This window comes from Hylaeus anthracinus, unplaced genomic scaffold (genome assembly GCF_026225885.1).
Source record: "Hylaeus anthracinus isolate JK02 unplaced genomic scaffold, UHH_iyHylAnth1.0_haploid 4, whole genome shotgun sequence".
Lineage (NCBI taxonomy): Eukaryota > Metazoa > Arthropoda > Insecta > Hymenoptera > Colletidae > Hylaeus > Hylaeus anthracinus.
In genome coordinates this window covers 12,341,669-12,362,919 of record NW_026535289.1, presented here as the reverse complement: position 1 = coordinate 12,362,919, position 21,251 = coordinate 12,341,669, and the positions used below count along the sequence as shown (strand labels likewise).

The window sequence follows — 21,251 nt, the reverse complement described above, 5'->3', positions numbered from 1 at the left end:
GGGGGGCGAAAGGAAAACCGAACGACGCAACAGTATCCCGTTTCTTTGCGTTACGCGTATACAGGGTTAAGGGGACAGACCAACCCCTCGCCGATACAGAGAACTGCTACGAGTACCTTTTTCTCAGAAGCTGCTCACGCTAGACAAGCTTTCGCCTGTCGTGTTTAGCTTGTACTTCGCGTTGGAATTCTTCTTTTTTTTTTCCTTTTTTTTTTTTTTTAGGGGTATCGATTGTCAGGGTTGAAAGAATTTCATGAATAAGTTCTCCGTAGAGACATCGAGGCTGTAGGTATCCAGGTATTCGAATAGCATATCACTGTTCGAATATTAATATAGGAAACGATGTTACGTTCTTAATTTCTCGTTATAACGTGTCGTCGATGAGTCGACTGTTTTACGATGGATCCTCTTTAAAAGTATCGTGGATTATAAGTCATTAGGATATCCTCCGGACAGAGTCCCATAATAGTTCCCTTTGTCCCGTTTTTAAGCTGGCCACCGAAACGAATCGTGAAAATATAGGGTTCTATTGGAAGGGAATGGAGGGGGAGGCTTGTGAATGACTCATAGACTTAAAGAAAAACAGCCCGATGTAAGGATAAAGGTCATAAGCAGGCTCCGAGCATACGTGTACGTAGCTCGGAGGTGCTCGTAACGTACATACGAAATCATTGTGGGAAAGAATATCCGTGTGTGAATCCGTGTCTACAGCCCCAGCTTGAACTCGACTCGTTGAGAGAAGAGCGGTTGGTCCATTAGCGCTGGAAATAACGAGGGTGATCCGGGATGAAGATGGCCAGCCACCGTGTTCACCCTCCGTGTGTCGAATTGTTCAGCATTCCAAGATTGCTCCCTTTTCTTTTTTTTTCTTTTTTTTTTTTTTATTTATTTTATCGTTAAAAGAGAAGGAAGAAACGAAGGGACACCCGAGTTTCTCCTTTCTTCGTCGTGATTTTCTTACCGTTGAACGTGTACTTCTTGCCGGGCGTACGCTTCCACTGTTTAAGCGCGTTGCATGGGGGGGGAGGGGGAGGGGGAGGGGGGAAGCACTGGCATCCCGGGGCATCCCCCAATTTGTCGTCTCGATCTCTCCACGGTCGGTCGACGTAAACCTTAACCCTGGACGAAGACAAAGCTCGTCCTGTAAACGGATGCATTTCATGCGTACGGCTGACCCCTTGTAGACATTGCTGGCTTACAAGGGGATTAAGGGGGCTAAGCTTGTTAAGTTGCAACAACCCGCCCACCTCTTGCCCCTGCTCCCGCCCCCGACATATCGGCCACGCAACTTGCACGTGAGCGATGCACACAAACGTAAATACAAAAGAGCTCGCGGACCGGGAAGAGGCGCTTGGGAACGGGGGTAGTACGAGACGGGGGAGAGAGAAACTACTCGGCGAAGGAAACAATGTAAGAACGAGGGTAAACATTGCTGAACACAAGTGGCGACCGATCCAGAGCGGCTCGGCGAAACGGAGGAATCGTATGGAAAACGCAACGAGGTTTGCGAAAATGAAAAAATTACGATCGACCGAGTACCGGACGCCGAGGCGATCGATTCGCGGCTTGTTCTGTACGTACACTCGAACGTTGCGAGATGGCAGAATCGCTTAAAAAAGGAACTTGAAGATTTAAAAAAAAGAAAAATCCCATAGTATCGTACAAGATTATTGTTACGCGACGAATGCTGTTCGATGTCAATATCGATCAATGTTGCCGCCCCGTTGTCTGTTTTTCTACCCCGGCGTCGACGTCCAGAGTCTTGCTTATCGTTGCGACGATTGGGTTTCGGTCTCTGATTTATTGTTAGATAAATATTTAATTTATTGCGATCGATACGAGCGAGAGCGCCGAGAGCGTGAGAAAAGACAACACGGGAGAGATGGGACAGCGAGCGAGTAGGTGGGTGGAAAGGGAGGAGGACAGGAGATCAGAACACGTGCTCGAGGTACTCACGTGGCAGGAAGAGGAAAGCGTCGGGAAAGTGTGGCGCTGCTTCTCCTTCGGGATTACGTCGAATCGCGGAACGGCCATTTCCGCGACGCATTCCGACGGCCACGGAGAATCCCTTAACGAGGCTGATCCCGTGGGACAAATGTCCGGGTCGGGCACGCTGACAGATTTCCCAGATAATGATATTTGCCGACTCTTCAGCGCCGAGCTGGTTTTAGGGGGTTTCCTCGTGTCTCGGATGCGAGAGAAATCGATTTTTCTTGCCTCTTCTTAAACTTTGCGGAAGTCCACCAACCCCGTACGGGGTTAAACGTATTCCTTGATTCTTAGTGTTGTAATTATAAACTTGTCGCTAAGGATACAGAAAACTCTTTCCGAATCAGAAATCACGTACGTTACAAATTGACTTTATTTCTCTCGATTCTTATTCTTACTCTTTTTTTTATATTGTTTATTTATAATGGTCGCACGAACAGCAATGTCACTAACGATCACGGTATAACACATAGTTACAAATTAATTACAAATTAATCGCACATATACAATAATTAAATTTTGTTTAATAAGTCTACACTTTTTAAAAATGAAAGAGTCGCATTGATATTTCTAAGACCGTTAAGGCAGTCACTGAGATCTGTCGGAAGTTTGAAATCTAGTCGTTTAGATTGGAAGATTGGGCAGTCAAGTAATACATGTGCAATAGATAATTTAACATTGCAGGAATTACAGATCGTAGGTGGATTTTTAGTAATTTTGTAGACATGGGTCATATTTGTGTGACCGATAATATGCCGGCAATATATGAGAGCATTCGTTATTAAAGACATCTTTCCTTATTTGAAATAATTTTGAGTGGTGGTGCGCTGACCCAATATTCATTCCAACAATTTTTAATTCTTATTTTCAGTTCCCTGATTAGGTCATTGTGTCTTCTTACTCTTGTCCTCATTCTTATTCTTATTCTCGGCATTTACCTTGTCTGTATTTCACACTTTCTCCCTGTCTCTCGTCCGCACTCGTCTCATCTGCTCAACTTCACATTCGTACAATACGCAGCTAATTTAAACAGTCTACATTGGCGTTTTTGAAAATATCGCGCTCGCGTCAGTTTATCCTGCGCGATCGGTCCGAAAGTTTCCTGGACTCGCGGCGTCCAAAGTGCAAAGGGTTGAACACACCGAAAGAATTAGCCTGTTCGCGGTCCAGATTTTCTGATTTCGGTGGATTTTTGTCGAGCCTAGAGCCGCGCCATAAATCACAGGAATCTTGTTTTGTTAATCCACAGGACATACACTTCGGTGAGAAGTTTTCGCGAGAGTGGTCCGACGGCGGCGAGGAACCTGTGAAGGAGGGTGTCCTCCAAGGACCGAAAGGGCTGGCTGGCCAGCTGATGAGGAAGCACGATAGCGAAGCTGGCAGGCGTGCCGTCCGCTCGAGAATGCAACGCGTGTGCAAGTGTCACGGTGAGCCATTAATGCGTTCCACAGATAACCGCCCCGGGACGCTGTCCACGGTCTTATTTTTCATTCCGCTCGCTTCGAGGGCTTAGGATTATCATCTGTCCCCCTTTGTCTTCCCCCGCGTAGAATCCTTGGAAAGTTAACCCTTTCTATATCAATGATTCCATGCGAACACTCGCAAGCGGACGCTTCTCGTTGTCCGATTGTTTCGAAACTTTGTATTTATTTAAAATCTCCTTTGCATATTTGGAAGACGAAACAACCAGACCCGAGACAAGCTACTGTCCTTAATTTAAGAGAGCCCCCGCATAGAATTGGTTGAGAACCGATTCTATTTTCGGTACGCGTCCCGCGGTTACGTTCGTCGATCGGATTACATATTTTCATAGAAATTGATGCGAGCGCAATTTCATGGTCCCGTAGGTATGTCTGGCTCGTGCAGCGTGCGCGTCTGTTGGAGAAGATTGCCAGCGTTCAGGGTGGCCGGGGCTGCTCTGGCGGCGTTGCACGAGGGCGCAGCTCTGGTTCGACTGGCGCAACGTGGCGGAAGAAGATCGGCGAGGCTGTGGCCTGCTCGTCCCGATCTCAAGCGGCCGAACAAGACGGACCTGGTGTACCTCGAAGACAGTCCCGACTATTGCGAGAAAAATCTCACGTAAGGGATCCCATAGCTTCGTAACCGGTAACTAGACTGCAGATCTTTGTGCATTTATAGGGAAATTTGAATGCGCAAGAAAGTACGAAATGCGGACAATATGCAAGAATATAAAAAATTCGAAAGTAAAGTTCATGTTATAATATCTACGGAATAAAATAAATTCCTATTTAACTTCAATTTTTGGTAGGCACGTTCGCGAACATTTTATTTTGCATAAAGATCCGCAGTCTGATTATATTATATATGTATTGTTTATTAATTCTTTCTTCGTTGTCTTCGGTTAATAGAAACGCTAAGAATCCACGAATCTGTTTCAGACTCGGCATACCCGGCACGAGGGGAAGGATATGCAACCGAACGTCCCTGGGCCTGGACGGATGTAGACTGCTGTGCTGCGGCCGGGGCTACCAGACGCGGGTCCGCGACGTGACCGAGAAATGTGGGTGTCGGTTCGTCTGGTGTTGTCACGTCAAGTGCGAGCTATGTCGGCACACGCGAGAAGAACACGTCTGCAATTAGGCGCGGGCAATTGCATTCCGGTCGGTCTACCGAAAGGTGCTTCACGACCCTCTGCGTCCAGGCAGATATTTTTCTCCATGACGACGACGACGATCCTCGATCGCGACGGTCCGTTTCGCGATCGTCGCGCGATCGCGATGGGGGTAGACCGCGATTCCACCGCGCTGTTTTAAGTTTAAACCTTGCAATGGCTTAGTCCGGCTGGCTCTCACAGGGAGGTCGGTCGCGGGCCGTTAAAACCGCCGCGAGAGGCTACAAAAGTGTGTGACACGTTACGTTAGAACATTCTGTACCTGACAGTCAGAGTGTCGTAAGTCCACTCTTCGGCAACGGTGACTTTGAGCGTAGCTTTCAGACGGTTAGATTAACATATCTACGTGTGTTTGTGCTCTGTGAGGCGGTCCCAACTTGACCACCCCAAACGTCCCCGCGCCCAGGCATGTCCAACTCGATACTCGCCGTGTCGGAGCAGACAGCTAAATCGTAACGCTTGATCGTGACGTGGAACGACCGTTCGGGGATGCGTGTGCGAAGATCACGAATCGGTTCGTTTCTACTCTGTCGTGTCTTGCGACAAAGCTCTATGATAGAGTAGGGCCAGCTAAGCCGTTTAGCCTTGGTCTCGAATTTCTGCGAAAGGAAAGCGATTATGAAATATTTATTACGTCTTTGTAATCGGTTCGTAATTTGGTAATGACTCTGGTGGCCGAATCGTTCAAAGACTGCTGCCATTGTTGAACGTCGCGGACCAGTTGGACATGCTTGGTCTGCGCTGTTCTTTCTGACGATAGGAAAGCTACCGGCAGAGATGTTTAACGATCGATCGGTCAGTTCTTCGAGGTTACGTTTGTTGAGATTATAAGGTTACTCGTGGTTTCTTGAATTGTAACGCATCAGGCTGACCTAAGGAAGGATTGTCCATTTTAATCGTCTGTGGTGCCTGGTTACTTTTTAACTATCCGTCAAAGTAAAATATCGTTATTATTATTATTATTAAACGTCTGCGTTACGCAAATTTATAAATATATTCGACCCACCGGTAGGATGCAAGGAGGAATCGGGTCGTACTTGACCCATGATTAAATTATTTATTTAATTACAATGAATTATCCGCAATCTATATACATATATCGATGTTTATTAAATCTCTTGTCAAACAATTCGCGGCATGGGGGAGTCCTCTAGCGGTTATGTAATCGTTGATCTAAGACATCGTAAATGACCTTGAAGTCTCTAACGGTGACCTTGAAAAACTTTCTCCTCGATAAAAAAAAAAAGTTTATCCATTTAAAGCGTACCATTTCTTCCACCGACGCTTTTCACTGGTCATCGAGGACGAGAAAGATGTCCAGGGTGGTCACGACAAATTGGACACCCTGTACAGAGACCTCCGAAGTAAAAATACCCTTCGCAAAACTGTGTCGAATTGTTTCAGTATTAATATCATGTATAGCAAGTACAATGTGTCTGTGAAGTTGCAGTTACGTGGCTTATTATGCTAGTCTGGCTCTCAGGTGCACCATTATTTACGTAAATGTTAACATGTTGAGGATCGACCATGAATCGGTCCAATTCCCAAGGGTTATCTAGGATCTGTAAAAAAAATGTGTGGCCGTCATCGTGGTACTTGATGCAAACGATGATAAAAAAAAAAGAGAGAAAAAAATGTGTAACGGGAATTGGAATCGACCGAGAGCATCGCTTATCGATGCGACTTCAGGGGCACGGGGAAAGGACCTTCGCGGAAAGGAATTCGTAACGCCGTTGTGGTCTCTTTTGCGACGCGAAAACGGTGAATCGGTTCGCGCGCGTACCCCATTTTGCTGTCCCATAACTGAAACTCAATATGTTAATAATTTGCGGTTTTTGCTGACGCGAGAGAAAGATAGAAGAGAAGCGTGCGTGCGTGTGTGTGTGTGTGTGTTCCGCGTGGACGAGATCGAGTGTCCGGATAAGCATGCGGCTGAACGTGAGCATGGGAATAGAGTAACATAGGCGAGATATTAGGCCACTCGACGACCATTCTTCTTTTTCTTCTGTTTCGTGCTCGCAACATTTGCGTATGACGCGAGAGTCTTATTTATATCAAAGTAAAAGACCTCCACGATTGTGTAGGTATCTCATTGTATACCAATGCTCTCTAGCGCGTAGAACCACCTTGTCTTCACCTAAATATGGAGCAACTACAGTGGCGCGCAAAAGTATTCCGCCCACGCTTGAAAAAAATTCATATAGCGTGCGCAGGTCGAATCGAGGATCATGCAAATGTTGGATAAGATGCGGTGTGTTGATCGTAAAATCGGAATGTTTAACACTGTAGTAAAAGCGAGCATCCTTCCTTGATAAAACGATGCTTGCTTCGACTACATCATCGCATATTTATTTAAAAATATTGTTGCGACTACAAGGAAACACGAGTATCAGAATTTTATCGATGAAACGATGTTGCACGACTAGCAATTCGCGCGTTAGATGAAATTTTATAGCTCGAAGTTGTATCGAGCGTCTCAATTTGTCTTTTCGTAATATCGATATCGATCTCCCCGATTTCAACGACCTTGATTAGGGTTAGCATTTCTAGATCTTCAAGTTCTCGTACCTTTTATTGAGACGTTCCTAGTAACAGGCAACCCGGTGCTCGAGCAAGTCGACGTTACAAGTATCTTGTAGATCTTTTTTTATATGTTATTCTAGTAAATTATCAAACCTGATGGAGACGGCTGAGATTCGAAGAAAGGTATTTGCACTTCTATTTATTTATATTAAAATCTTTATTTATAGGAAACCTGTACTTCCCGTCGGAACATTCACGGCAACTAAACAAAATTTCATCTGGATTGTACAGGTTTGGTAGTAGTTACGGAAAATCACGGTATCGAGAAAAAGTGAACACAGAATACTCTTAATTGCTATTGTTTTGGTTTGCGAGTGTTCGAATACTTTCGCGTGTCACTGTACACGACTCGCTATATCGGCCGTGTTCCGGCGAACAATGCGAGTTACGAGGAGCGAGACGGACTGCGGGAGCGCGAGTCCACGTCGAGGCGAGGTGAAAAGGAGAGGAAAAAAAAAATAAAAGAGGAAAAGGAGGCCGCGCCAGCGATACGACGTGTATTTTATCCCGCTGTCGGCAGTTCGCCTCGAGTCGCTCGGATCGGGAACAATTCTGCCAATGACTGTACATACTGTCTTCTTCTTACCGTTTTGTAGATTTTACGTCCACAACTGCCGCGCTGTATATAGATAAGCATACATACGATCGATCAATGTTTACGTTCTCATCGAATGCTGCGTCAAGAGAAAAAAAAAGAGAGAAACTCGAAGTCTCTCGGAGTAACTTTATAGAGACGAAACTGGTTCGCCTTTGCAAAGAGTACTCTTTACCTGAAAGCTTCAAAGTCTCAATCTTGTTCAGACTCGACACCGCCGAATAATAATCATCAATTAAATCAACGACAGTACCAAAACGATCAACGATTAACTTAATCAAAAACACGAGTCTTGTCGGGCTACTCGAGGAATGAAATTTAATGTCATTTCCGAGTAAACTAAATATTGCACATTTTCGACCAGAAACCTTCATCTTCGGAATAGCACAACATACACAGACGTCTGTTTTTAATGTTTGCATTCGTGCATTTCATGAATGAAAAACATTTGATTAATTTAATCGTTACGAACGATTGAGCTGCTGTTTCGTCGCGTACGCCAAGCCGATTGAAGCCACAGTCTAGTCAATTACGAGGTCCGAATTCATCGTGTCGCGAAAACGCTTGTGGCGACGGACATCTTTCATATACGTTCTTCCAATTTAAAATGGGAATTTCATCGTTTTATACCATCGACCTTTTTTACTGTATTGTTCTTTTCGTTTTATATACACCGAAACCAGAGACAGGCAAAATATTATTCGAATAGAAACAACGTATATAATTTATTACGTTTATCACCGTCAACAGTCATCGAGCTCTTAATGAAATCCAATTTTATAATTGATACTGTTATTTCAGGTAGATAAGTATTTTGCCCATCTCTGATACAAGTATCGATCAACTTTTTACACAGAGATCAATTTATTTTATACCTGTCTATCTGTTGTAATGCTTCGCATCGAATCAAATTTTTCTACGACGAACACCGTTTTTTACAACGATCGAATGACGATCGATGAATACGATACGCGAGTTTGTACACCGGCGACCACTTGTCATCGCTCGAAACGACGCTAAAACTGCTGATTCCGATTTGAGAGAAACATGGCCTTAACGAAGAAAGAAAAAAACGAGTCGAGTTCGTGAAACTTGAGGTAACCGATTCGTCCGTACGTTTTTAAGGATCTAGCGATAAACGCACACGAGCGAACTACTCGTGCGACGACGACAACGACGACGACGACCACGACGACCACGACGACCACGACGACGACGACGACGACGACGATACAGAGCGCAGTACCTATTGAGAAATTTGTAATTTATTTTCCACACAATGCTACACTGTACTTTCTAGCTTTTCCAATCAATCAACTTAACGATCAAGTATTCTCGTAATAGTTACGTCTCTTCATTAGCAATGAGATAAACACACTCTAGCTCGTAACATTTGTATTTGTATGTACCTGTACTCTACGTGCATTTATATAAATACATATGCGAAAAGTGTCCGTATTAGCCAGCACCTGGATTCCGTTCTTCTAGCCGCGAAATGTTTTCGTTTTTATTTATAAAAGTTTGTTCGTGTATCAGTTGCTCGTAAGTGAACAGAATTGAGATCTTCGTTGGTTGTTTAACCAAAAGAAAATTTCATTATGTTTTATTTATTTTATATAGATAGCAATTCGACGAACGATTATTTTATTTTTTAGTCTTTCACCGCGTGTATCTTCCCTTCGACCTTTGGGTTCGTCTGGAGATAAAGATGTACCGCGCCACCATACAACCAACGGTCGCAAAAATTCCTAAAATGCCGCCCACGAAGAGACCAAGGAAAAATTGGAGGTCCTCGCTAGGTGTCCTAACAGGGTTCATCGGTGAGAATAATTCCATGTTACCATCCTTGGTCTTCGCCATATAACCGAGCCAGTAAATCAGCCTGTCCACGGCAGGATTTATCCTGTCGCGGATAGCCAAGGATACCCGTCGAGCGTTTTCGCGATACTCGGGCATTTCGTGTAACTGGTTCACCGTGTTTGATATCTCTTCGCCAGAGATGGCGCGTAGGTCCTCCGTGGAACGCGCAAAACCCAACTGGGTCGCTCGAGCAGAGTTCTTCGACTCGTGGGTATTCCTGGGGAAACATAACACGGGTCTTCCGTGAAACCCAGCCTCCAGGAGCTCTGTGTCGCCGCAGTGACTCAACACCACTCTCGTGCGGCTGTAACCTATGGCAGAACGACGATATTAGAACCGAGAAGATCATTTTCGATCCAGGCACAGATTATAACATTCAAGATGCAATCTTCTACCTATCAGATCTTGTCGATCGATCGCCGTGCGAATAAAATAGTTCTGTAGCACGCGATCCGTGCTCTGAAACTTGGCGTTTTTCCAAATGATTGCTTGGCCCTCTCTGTTCTGCGGCAGCTTTTGCGCCAACTCTCTAATCAACGGCTCATAATTGTCGTCCAGGAGAACCGCAATCGTTCCCTGTCGAAACTCAAGCAATAGTTCGTGCACGCTTCCTTCCAATGGTTGCGCACCTCGACAGTGATGACATCCGACCTACGATATTACATGTAATTAAAACCAAAGACTATCTCGTAAGATAGGCCTCCGTGCATACCACTCACCTCGACTATCAGCTGCGTAAGCGGTGCAAAATCTGACCGCAGGACGGTATCAGCGCCCCAAAGTATGAGACGAACATCGCCATAAAGATTATCCAAATTGACATCGGTGTCTGGCAAATATTTTCCAACTATACGGAGAGCATACGTTGCGTAATTGTCCCGACCCGCGGAGAATATCGACCTCCTCGTGAATATCGTTCGCAATCTGGACCAAAATCCAGCGTTTTGCACTGGCAACGCTGCGCCTGTGTACTCGAACACATATACCTCCTCGTCCCGATTGCGTGTCCATATCACTGGAATCGACTCGATGCTCTTAGTCCACGGTATCAAGCACCCATCGTGTCTAAAATCGAATATCAGCTTTTAATTACAATCGCTAATGATCTAACACAAAATGACATACCTGAGCGCAGGGAATATGACGAAAGTCGGTCGAATTTCCTGTATTTTTTTGGCGATCTGTCCATCCTTCAGCAGAGCCTCGCAGGCCTGAACCGCCTTGGTCTCTGGGTACGCGGATTCCTCGATCTGGACATCCACCGTCAGCACCTCAACGTCGATCAACGTCTCGTAGAGGTCCTCCTTTTTAGACGCCGGTATTATCAACGTGGCGTCGATCAATTGATCCGACAATGTATTGGCCAGCAAAGACAAATCGTAAACATCTTCGAACGCGACCACTACTGCCGATTGCGGAGGTGCGGTCAAGCTTGAACTGCTTACGATACGCAGGAGACAAAGGTACGCGAATAAATCGACGAATACCGACATGATCGAACAGCGACGGCGATCGATAAAAGAATCAGGATAAGTCTCGTTTTAAAACGAAAGATTTTTAACGGATAGATATTTTAAGAATTACAAGAACATCGATACAATTCACGATGTGTGTAATGTACGATGTTTTAAATACGATAGGTAGAAAAAGTTAGACGTATAATAATTGTATCGCGTATTCATTCAAATTCCGGAGCAATCTTCCGTTAGTTATCGCGCCGGCAGAGATTTCGAAACGGGTCCACTCATCCTCCAAGAAAGAAAACGAGAATCGTTCTCGAAACTTCGTAGAGATAAGCCGAACGCTAACTTCCTTCCAGTATCCGACGTTTGGAGTATAAACGTTCGCAAATGTTTAAGCGTGTTCGTGTAAACACAGAAACGTTTATTTCTTGAATGCTGGGAACGTCGATTCGGAGTTCGAATCGTGGGCACTTTTTTTTTAGAAGCACTGCGACCAACACTACTGGACCGCACTATATACGCGTGGAACTGATGTAATAGTTAATCTGAGACTCGATCGATGGTTTCGATCAAACTCTGTTCAATTTATTCATAGTGATACACGAATCTTTACAATTCAATGGTAAAATACATGCGCAAAATAGAATTTTGGCGCCCTTAACGGACGCGTTATCGCTTGTTGACCGAGTAAACAACGTTACTTTTCACTCGGAACGTGTAAATAAGACTCGTTCGTGCACGGACTATGTACCATAAACGTTTAGGTCGAAGAACAGATGAATATTAGACGTACGAGTGATTCGTACGTGACGCACATCGCGTGGGTTGCGACATTCGACTGTCGTGAACAAACTTCGCCTTGGTCAGCGGTCCAGAGAGATGCTCAGACACCGGGCCCGGTTAAGCCTCATGGAAAAGTATGGTTGCATTATAGATGCATTGGATTGTACTCGACTGCGCTCTATTTAACCGTGACGCGTGTCTTCGTCGCGTGATATTAATGTCAATTATAAACGTCAATTATGCATTGCTATGAAAGAGTTTAAATTGTTTGACATTCATATATCAAACGGAGGTTAGTCGCGCAGAGTCAACTGCACTTTGTAGAATTACACTTATTTAAACGTACGCTTTTGTTCATTCACACCTTTGTAAACTGCTAACGACTAATGTTATTCGTTTATTAGAGAAAGAGACGTTTATAACCTTTCAATCGTGCCGGATCGAGTGTGCCATACATTCAGGACCGTCTCAAAAGTAGGCGGCGTCGTAAGCGACGTAACCCCATGGCCCTCCACCTTCCATACTAAGATTTTTATTTTGCTAAGGTAGCAGATTGAAATTTTATAATCATTTTTCGAGTAAACTCAAATTTTTCCGGATAAATTTGAATGAATTCGCTTATTGAAAATGACTCAGCTACAACGCCCTCTAAAGTTGAACCCTTTAAGTTTGTGTCGTATGGGTAGAGCCACCCCTGTGTAAACATCATTTACAACCATTTACATCTTCTCGATGTATTGATAATTTGACTTAACTATAAATTGGCTATGTTACCCAACTACTCAAGCCTTACTTTCAACTTGCCAAATTGAATCGTAATCGAATGAAATCACGTTTTATTTTGAAAGCTAGAGGTTAGTTTCCAAAGAACGATTACGTTTCCAACGTACGACTACGTCATTGTAATACATCTATACAGATAAAATCTGATATAGTGTACGCATCCAACTCGCGGATTGGTTAGAAACGACAAAACGTGCGTTGCATTTACTTCGGTGAAGCGATTTGATTTCAATTTGCGAAGGTAATCTCAAAAATAGGTTAAATACGAAAATCGTGAACACAGTGTTTAAAAATAGTCCATCGTTCGAAACTTGAACGTTGACATTGCATTGTTTTATCGTTTATTCTGTGTTTAGGAACCTCTGAAATTAACCTAGTCGATTTTAAATTTTTATTTGCAGAACGTCGAAAGAAAGTTAATAATGAATAAAAGCTGAAACCTTTGAATGAAAACTCAACGTGCTTAGAAATTGTTCGACCATAATTTTAGATATCTATCGTCGTGTATTTGAAATACACGTAAAAAACAAACATGAGTTTCACCTTAGATAGTTCGAAGCGACAGACAGCTACTACATGTGCGAGTAATGCTCCGAATACAAGTATGTTTAAATAGTGTACAATAATACAAAATTGTGTATATTGTTTATAACGTGTATATATTTCTTGCAGCTTTTACATTCGGAGCTACCGGCGCAGGAGATGCAGGAAAATCGACAGGATTTTCGTTGACTTCGACACCTGTGCAAAATAAGCCTGGCACTATGTTTGGTACCGGATTAAATACGACGCCTGCTCAAGGTACAGGATTTAGTTTTGGAACACCTAACATTGCTCCTACAAGTACTACAACTCAGCAAACACCTGGGATATCCTTTGGTATGGGTACGATTGTGAGTACCGGTGTAACTCCCGGTACAGCCAGTACCATAGCATCTACAGGATTTCCTACTACAGCTCCAGCTGGAAGTACTCTAGGGTTTAGCTTAGGAGGTAGTACCACTGCTACAACAACAACTGTACCTACATCAGGTTTCGTGACTAAGCCAATTACCAGTGGATTCTCCTTGGGAGGTGGCGAAGCCACGTCGTCCGCCCCTACAACTGGTTTAACGTTCGGCACTCCGAATACGATGACAGCGGGAACAGGATTTACTCTTGGCGCAGCATCTACCGCAACAACAGCATCGACCACAACTACGCAAGCGACAGGTATCGATGTTTGAATACTCTCAATTGGTTTATCGATTATAATTTTGAATGCAATTTAATTCTATTCTTATTAGTACGAATAATCAATATAACGTCTTTCACAGGTTTCGCATTAACCACAACTGGTACAACCTCTGTAGGTACAGGATTTGCTTTCGGTACAGGCACAACTGCAGCTAGTACAACAGGATTCTCTTTAAACAAAACGTCTGCCGCTCCGAGTCTTACAACTCCGAGTACTCAATTATCGTTGGGGACGACTACTACGTAAGGATACAGTTTTTGAGTTAGACGCGCAAATTTTGATTTACTATTAACAAGGAAAACATCATAGCGTTAGTTCATCTGCAAATGCGAGTCAACCGGCATCCATAAACTCATTCGAAGAGTCTATCAATAAATGGACTTTAGAACTGGAGGAACAAGAAAAAGTATTTGTTAATCAAGCTGCGCAAGTTAACGCTTGGGACAAATTGCTTATAACTAACGGAGAAAAAATAGTAGCGCTCAATCAAGAAGTTGAAAGAGTGAAAATTGAACAGCAACAATTGGAACACGAGTTGGACTATGTGGTAAGTTTATTACCGTGGCATTTAAATAAATATTTTGGAGCTTGTTATAAACACGTGATGATCAAATATAGGTTGGTCAACAAAAGGAATTACAGGATTGTTTGGTACCACTGGAAAAGGAATTAGAATCTCTCTCAGTTTCCGATCCTGAGAGAGAATACACGTATCGTTTAGCGGAGGAACTCGATACACAATTGAAATGTATGTCGGAAGATTTGAAGGAAATCATCGAGCATTTGAATCAAGCTAATCGTACTCAAGATTCTAGCGATCCAATCGTTCAAATTGGTAAAATATTGAACGCGCACATGAACAGTTTGCAATGGTTAGACCAACAGACAAATCTACTAAATCAAAAGATACAACAAATCGATCAAATGCATCAAAATTTTAGACAAGAAAATGAACGAAATTTAAGCCTAGCGTATAATTAACTTTAATTATATCATCATTCGATAAACGTTCAAAGAGAAATGTATCGATTTCTTTTGTCGGGAGGAGTAAATTTTGTACCGTTTGTTTTTATGTATTTAGGAAAATAAAACACAAGCCGAGCAGTTGTATAAAAAATAAATAATATGTATTATGTTAGAGTGACATCATCGTAATCGGTGGTTACAATGTTAACAATAACTCAGGTAGCTAGCGACGGAATAAAGTACTGTATTTTAAGATGATCCGCTAACTGTAGATATAAGTTCACCATTTGTTCGTGAAGTATATTACATTTCACACTCTCCGGATGTAAAATGTCCCACGCCAAAAATGTATAAAACTTTTTGATATCGATACTGGCCGATACTTTATCGTCGTCAACGTCTTTTTGACTGCAACTCCATACTTGGAGATCCTGAAAATGCGTTGAAACCGTTGCGCTTTCCGTGTCGATTTCGAGTACAAACATACCAGACTTGTCAGCGGTTATCGTTAATCGTGGACTCATATTCTTCATCCTGTCGACTATGTTCCTTACATGTTTTAAATTTGGCATATCCACCGATATCTGTAAAGCGTGAAAATATATCGTTTAAGCATTCCTTGATGCTAAAAGTGATTCAACTCTTCTTTGTATATATATATATATATTTTTTTTTTATAAATTCATTAAAATCGTACATTACATTAAATTCTGGTATGTTTGGCGCTTGATATTCCGGCCATTCTCGTCGGGGTATGACTCTGACTGGTACGTCGTGTAAACATTGTCGCGATTCGATGCTCAACGAGGGCAATTCGATTTCCAGCGTTAAACAAGGTTGTCGTTTATTCGTTAATTTAATTTTTACGCTTTTCGCAGTCATCCGTAAAGAACTCAACGATCTGCTTAGCATGATGGCATCGCATTCTAAATAAATTTCGTTTTGCTCCTCGGTAACACCGTTCATAATGTATTCGATAAAGAAATGGTGTTGACTCAATTCTGCCCATACCATCGATCGTCGATCATCAGCGACGCTAAAGCACAGCTCGTTTGGCGATATTCGCAGGGTACATTGTCGTGTTAATCGTGAAATAATGTTAACGATATCTGCAATGAAAAATTTATTTAATAAATAATTTTTTTTATTAATAAAAGGAAGTAATCGTAACATGAATAGGAAGATACTTATTATTACCAAATAATAAATAACTATGTCCATTAAATTTCTTTTACACTGTAAAATATGATGTACTTTGACAATCAAGCAGACTATGGAGAAGGTTAGAAACAGTTTTTGGCATTTAAACTCACTCGTGAAATCTCTCATAGCAACCACGTCCACCATTCTGCATCTGAATTTCATAATTGATCGTATAATAACAGTATTTTATGACAACAATAAACAGAGAGATTCTTTTAAAGAGAATAAATTTTACGCGGGAATTAAAGTATCATATGTACCATTAGCTGCTTCATGGACCAACAATTATTATCCCCATCTCGTGGTCAAAACAACGAACTACTTTTGGAAGTTTTGATCAGAACTAGACGGGGAATGGTTTGGTATCAGTGGCGCCATCGGTGGGAAAACACCCAAGCTTGTAGTGAAGATAGTTCTCACCGTTTCTATAAGATGGTGCCACCGAACTAACAAATCAGCCACATGGGTTGACGCATGGGGGGGGGGGGGCCACTCTGCGCCTAAAAGATGCAAATTGCTTCTCTCGGGACTACAACAATGTTGCAAATTGCTCCTCTCGGGACTACAACAATGTTGCAAATTGCTCCTCTCGGGACTACAACAATGTTGCAAATTGCTCCTCTCGGGACTACAACAATGTTGCAAATAGCTTCTCTCAGGATTGCAACAATGTTGCAAACTCAACAATGTTGCAAGTGGCTTCTCTCGGGAGTGCAACAATGTTGCAAACTCAACAATATTGCAAGTGGCTTCTCTCGGGAGTGCAACAATGTTGCAAACTCAACAATGTTGCAAGTGGCTTCTCTTGGGAGTGCAACAATGTTGCAAGCTCAACAATGTTGAAAATAGCTTTTCTCGGGACTGCAACAATGTTGCAAAGTCGAGTCGATTTTTCGGATTTTGTCACAGTTTGCCGAACTTCTGAGTTGCAACTCTGTTGAATTTTGACCCCGCTCAAAATTGTGATGGGAAATGTCGGATATTTACTCCTGGTAACAGGAGAACATGTATATGCGAAGAGGTGGCACGTTTGCGCCTACGAGCAGGCAACCGGCCCGACGTATCTGTAAGTCAAGGTTGCCTAATTCAAGGGGCACAATTTTCGGTACGTATGGGAATTTTGGCCCAATTTTACATTTTGGTATCAGGAGAACATGATCCTCGAAGAGGTGGCATAACTTTTATTTATAGCTCGAAACTTATCTTTTGTATCAGGAGAACTTGATGAGTGAGGAGGTAGCATAATTTTTTTTTTGTGACTCGAATCTTACCTTTTGCATCAGGAGAGCATGATGAACCAGGAGGTGGCATAATTTTTAATTGTAACTTGAAACTTACCTTTTTCATCAATAGAGGAAGAGGTGTGCCAGGGAAAGAAGTGAAATGTGCTAGGAAATGAAAGGAAATTAAAATGGTGTCAGGAAGTGTTAGGAGGTTATAGGATGTGTTAGGAGGTGTTAGGAGTTGTTAGGAGACGTTCAGAGTTGTTGGGTGTTGTTAGGAGGTGTTAGGAGGTATTAGGAGATGTTAGGAGGTACTCAGAGGTGGTGGATGTGTTAGGAAGTTGGTACATCGTTAGCGCAGAGGTGCCCCTGGTATGCACCAACCGATACTAGCCTGCTTGTCGATTTGGTTGTCATCTCCTAGGGGCAGAGGTGCCCCTTGCATGCGGCAACCTACTTGGCTAGATTTTATGGGGACCCGGTAATGGGAGAACTTTTAATGAGCTAGAATTCGCCGGAATCACGCGGTCTTAATTAAAGAACACACTTTTTATAAAACTTAACGTTATTAGAATAGCGCGTAAATGGCGCGTCTGTACTCTTTACAAGTTTCGTCTAGGCTGATCTAGGTACTAGGTGGTAATGCTTCCACCAACTTAAATCTAGCGTGTAGGGGGCGCATAAGTCGATGTTAACAGTGCTGCCACAATTTACAGTTCGGTGGCACCATCATACAGAAACGGTGAGAACTATTTTCACTACGAACTTGAAGATTTTCCCACCGATGGCGCCACTAGTGCTAGTGAATAACGTATTCGGCAGAAAATTCCCAATGGTCAGTACTCTCCCATCAAACTCCCGTTCTATTCTATACCTTGTCCATGGTTGTACGATGTTCGGATACATTCAAATTTTCGCGCTGAAGGTCGTGTGGCTATACTAACGGGGACGTAGCGGAGTACACAGTGGTAGTACCTCATCGAGTCGTCGCAACTTCCGGCCACAAGTTTTGCATCGTTTTTTCCGTATGTCGACTGCCGTTGTAATCGTTACACTGTGGTGATAGTGCAACAAGCCAGAGTTGCGTTGCGACGGGTGACGTTCGTTTTCTCAAAAAATTATCGTGGGTCAAAATCGGTGGTCGGTGTGTCGACGCGAACGGTTTCGAAAACGAACGAGCAGCGTACTTAAAGCGTTCTCAGTCATTGGATTCGTTCAACGACGAGAATCCCGCGATGCCTCGAGATAATCGCGCGAGATTGTTCCCCGTGGAAACGTTTGCGACGTAGAGAGTGGTCTACTCGACACGAGTGGCGATGGCTCGGCGGAAATTCGTGTTCGCGAACGGCCACACCGATGCTCGAGACGTTTCCCGTCGCTTCCACTTGATGGATCCTATACCCGCTTAACAGTGAAATCCCCCGAACGTTCAAAGATGGACAAAAATCTCGAATCCTCGTCTAACTAACAACTTTCCAAGAACAATTAAAAGGTAAACAACGTTTGATCCGTTAATTGTTCGATTAAAAATGTCTGAATCGTGCGATCGAAGTACGATGCTCCGCGTCGAATGAAACGGACTTGGCTAGAACTTTTTATGGATAAATCGCTCTATACGCGGCAATTATTATTTGTTCGTACATCGTGCGAATAAATATACTTTGTGTATATAAAAAATAGAATTCTACCTGTCGGATACGCGACGCGTGCTCGGAACGCGCTCTCCGTCCTTTTCCCATTTTTCTCCCCCTTGTCGCGTTCGTATCGTTGTGTTAATTAAACAAACAAACTGTAGACCGGGGCGGTGTTAATCGAGCACGCTGCGAGAAAATCTGGAAAGGACGCGCGAATCGATGGGAAAGAGGAGTCGGTGGCGTCGGAGGAGAAAGAATTTAAAGGATTTCAAAGAGGAATTTAAGGTTCAAGACGAAATGGAGAACAACGACAAACCACGAACCGTTGCCGAACGTGCGTCCATGTCCAAGGAGGAACCGTCCTCTCCCGGCACAGCCGACAACAATTACGGCTGCGAGCACTACAAGCGAAAGTCCAAGTTCGTGGTGAGTTCTCTCTCTTCTTTTTCTCATCTGTGTCTCCTTTCTAGTCCAACGCCGCGCGCGTATTCGTCCAGCGGTGGAGCCTAACCGTTGTGTTTTCGACATACCGATCACGCGGATTCACAGTGATCACTTGACGTTTCACCCGTCCCCGAGACTCGCCGACTAATCTTCCAAATCCTTTTTCACCGTGAGTCTTAACAATGTCTCGTTTCCCGCAACCGTCTTTCGTACACGTTACAAAGGACAGCGGGTGCACTTGGATCTCGTTAACCATTCGCTTTGTCCTAACGTCATCGTTTTGTTTGTCTTAGAGTTGAGCAGCGTTTGAATAATTTCGAATAAATCCGTGGATAGTCTTTCAGGATGAAACTTTTATTCGAGCAAAGGACTCTTGAATACTACCTTATCCGAGCAAGGAAGAACGAATATATTTACTCGTTATGTAAACGAGAAAACAATTCTTTGCACAGGCACATGTCTCTACGTGATGAACATACGTGCGAAGTGTATGCGTGCATATTGTGTGCGTGTAGCGTCTGTGCAATGTATGCGATTTTCTTCTGCGTTATCTTCAGCCACTCGTACATTTTTCATATGTTTATAAAAATTGCATACCGTGTACAAACAACACAGCTCGAAAAACACGCGGACGCTTGCATAAATAATTACTTTCTCCTTCCTATAAAAAAATAAATATTGATTCGTGAGTCACGAATAAACTTTTATCCGAATAAGATCTCATTTGAATAAACGTTTCATCCAGATAGGAGTTTATTCGTGACTCGGGAATAGAGGCTCATCTAGATAAAGGATTACTTGGTAATTTTGTTTGTTCGAACGTTATCTGTGATAGATAAAAATACGTCGAATTCCAGCTCGTGTGTATTCGTTGAAATTTCGAATCGATCGACGATACGCGATAACGACGCAACCGGAACATTAATCGAAGTTCTGTATGTAAAATGATTAATTTGTCTGTTAAATTGTCGAGTAAGTGACGCACGTCACCAATTGACGGTTAATTATATTATTAATTCACGTAACGACGCATCGTGAATGGTGCATTCCGAATCGATGAAAGCACGGACGTTTGTATCCGAAATGGGCAAAATTTTCTCTATTCGTTACAATTCGAATTTTAATTTTTATGCAACAGATAACGAATAGAAAGTTGTTCGTGTTTTATTCGCTATTGCGAAATTTGTATTTGAATATGAATTTTACCCATTCAATTTTTTTTTGTGAAATACAATAGTGGTAATTATGTTTTTTGTTCGCGTTACGTTGTCATCGTGAATTCGAACTGTATCGAACTGTATTCGAATTGCCTCGAGTGACGCAACGACGAGAGGTAACGATTATCGATCTATGGAACAGCGTTTTCATGAATTGAATCGTGCTCAAATCGACAATGTATAGGACGATAAATCGCTCGTGGAGAATACATCGAGTCTATGTTACGAAATTCGACAAAATTTCGTCGTTGCAGCGAGCAAAATTTCACATTTTCGCGGTTATCCTTGAACTTGCCGGGTGATCGATACAATAAACGTCTAAAATGAACGCGTCGCGGTCTCGCAATTAACGACTGATCCCGAAATCGTTCGCGCGCGAGCTTTTTCTCTATCTCTCGTGCGCGATACAACCATGTCGCGCACTGAGACGTAACCAGGGATCCTGGGGATCGTATTGATTAAATTAATAAATACTGCATTCCTAAATTCGCATGAGCATTCGTTGTAAAAGACTCGAAGTTTTGATATCCGTTGAATATGTACGGCTTAATAAAATTCATTTTTAATATTTATGTACGGTTACATTAGAATAAATTCATCGACCCTAATTTATTAAGTATAACACAATTAATTCTATGC

The 21,251-nt window shown here is 42.9% G+C and overlaps 5 protein-coding genes across 11 annotated transcripts in view; 3 read left to right on the top strand and 2 right to left on the bottom strand.

Annotated features, from left to right (window-relative positions):
- The window catches only part of LOC128894664 (protein Wnt-1-like), a 64,879-nt gene extending 55,855 nt beyond the window's left edge, over positions 1–9,024 (top strand). The window contains exons 5-7 of the mRNA XM_054156566.1: positions 3,239–3,416; positions 3,837–4,068; positions 4,389–9,024. Coding sequence (XP_054012541.1) covers positions 3,239–3,416; positions 3,837–4,068; positions 4,389–4,590 — 612 coding nt within the window. The 3' untranslated portion in view covers positions 4,591–9,024. The remainder of the gene's footprint in view (positions 1–3,238; positions 3,417–3,836; positions 4,069–4,388) is intronic.
- A 240-nt stretch (positions 9,025–9,264) lies between these two features.
- LOC128894655 (UDP-glucuronosyltransferase 2B19-like) lies at positions 9,265–12,433 on the bottom strand. Its single transcript, XM_054156542.1, has 4 exons — positions 10,785–12,433; positions 10,379–10,724; positions 10,055–10,310; positions 9,265–9,970 (listed from the first exon to the last, which is right to left on the bottom strand). The coding sequence occupies exons 1-4, from the start codon at positions 11,150–11,152 to the stop codon at positions 9,459–9,461; spliced, it is 1,482 nt and encodes a 493-aa protein (XP_054012517.1). The 5' UTR covers positions 11,153–12,433; the 3' UTR covers positions 9,265–9,458.
- Positions 12,434–12,573: 140 nt separating this feature from the next.
- LOC128894658 (nuclear pore glycoprotein p62) lies at positions 12,574–15,069 on the top strand. 2 transcript variants are annotated; one of them, XM_054156545.1, is made up of 6 exons: positions 12,574–12,929; positions 13,090–13,290; positions 13,361–13,900; positions 14,005–14,167; positions 14,235–14,472; positions 14,544–15,069. In XM_054156545.1, the coding sequence occupies exons 2-6, from the start codon at positions 13,221–13,223 to the stop codon at positions 14,904–14,906; spliced, it is 1,374 nt and encodes a 457-aa protein (XP_054012520.1). In that variant the 5' UTR covers positions 12,574–12,929; positions 13,090–13,220; the 3' UTR covers positions 14,907–15,069. The 2 variants fall into 2 exon arrangements, with proteins under 2 accessions (XP_054012520.1, XP_054012521.1); XM_054156546.1 differs by lacking the exon at positions 12,574–12,929 and having other exon boundaries at positions 12,941–13,290.
- Positions 15,031–17,939, bottom strand: LOC128894674 (checkpoint protein HUS1). 5 transcript variants are annotated; one of them, XM_054156585.1, is made up of 4 exons: positions 17,775–17,939; positions 16,205–16,412; positions 15,594–16,000; positions 15,031–15,475 (listed from the first exon to the last, which is right to left on the bottom strand). In XM_054156585.1, exons 2-4 carry the CDS (start codon positions 16,254–16,256, stop codon positions 15,107–15,109), a joined length of 828 nt encoding a protein of 275 aa, XP_054012560.1. In that variant the 5' UTR covers positions 16,257–16,412; positions 17,775–17,939; the 3' UTR covers positions 15,031–15,106. The 5 variants fall into 5 exon arrangements, with proteins under 5 accessions (XP_054012560.1, XP_054012561.1, XP_054012562.1 ...); XM_054156586.1 differs by having other exon boundaries at positions 16,205–16,245; XM_054156587.1 differs by lacking the exon at positions 17,775–17,939 and having other exon boundaries at positions 16,205–16,245; positions 16,355–16,486.
- Positions 17,940–18,270: 331 nt separating this feature from the next.
- LOC128894669 (RING finger and CHY zinc finger domain-containing protein 1) overlaps positions 18,271–21,251 on the top strand; it is a 7,837-nt gene continuing 4,856 nt past the window's right edge. The window contains exons 1-2 of one of the 2 annotated variants that reach the window (XM_054156574.1): positions 18,271–18,809; positions 19,113–19,377. In XM_054156574.1, coding sequence (XP_054012549.1) covers positions 19,171–19,377 — 207 coding nt within the window. In that variant the 5' untranslated portion in view covers positions 18,271–18,809; positions 19,113–19,170. The remainder of the gene's footprint in view (positions 18,810–19,112; positions 19,378–21,251) is intronic. The other variant, XM_054156575.1, reaches the window with a different exon arrangement.

Bases quoted from the DNA above. Each gene is read 5' to 3' on its own strand.
- LOC128894655 (XM_054156542.1), bottom strand. From the start codon at position 11,152: ATGTCGGTATTCGTCGATTTATTCGCGTACCTTTGTCTCCTGCGTATC. The intron at 10,311-10,378 runs GTGAGTGGTATG...GTAATATCGTAG, and splicing joins TTACGCAGCTGATAGTCGAG to GTCGGATGTCATCACTGTCG. The intron at 9,971-10,054 runs GTAGAAGATTGC...GTTCTGCCATAG, and splicing joins CGATCGACAAGATCTGATAG to GTTACAGCCGCACGAGAGTG.
- LOC128894658 (XM_054156545.1), top strand. From the start codon at position 13,221: ATGAGTTTCACCTTAGATAGTTCGAAGCGACAGACAGCTACTACATGT. The intron at 13,901-14,004 runs GTATCGATGTTT...CGTCTTTCACAG, and splicing joins CACAACTACGCAAGCGACAG to GTTTCGCATTAACCACAACT. The intron at 14,473-14,543 runs GTAAGTTTATTA...GATCAAATATAG, and splicing joins AACACGAGTTGGACTATGTG to GTTGGTCAACAAAAGGAATT.
- LOC128894674 (XM_054156585.1), bottom strand. From the start codon at position 16,256: ATGAAATTCAGATGCAGAATGGTGGACGTGGTTGCTATGAGAGATTTC. The intron at 16,001-16,204 runs GTGAGTTTAAAT...TTTTCATTGCAG, and splicing joins TGCTATGAGAGATTTCACGA to ATATCGTTAACATTATTTCA. The intron at 15,476-15,593 runs GTAATGTACGAT...CACGCTTTACAG, and splicing joins CAAACATACCAGAATTTAAT to ATATCGGTGGATATGCCAAA.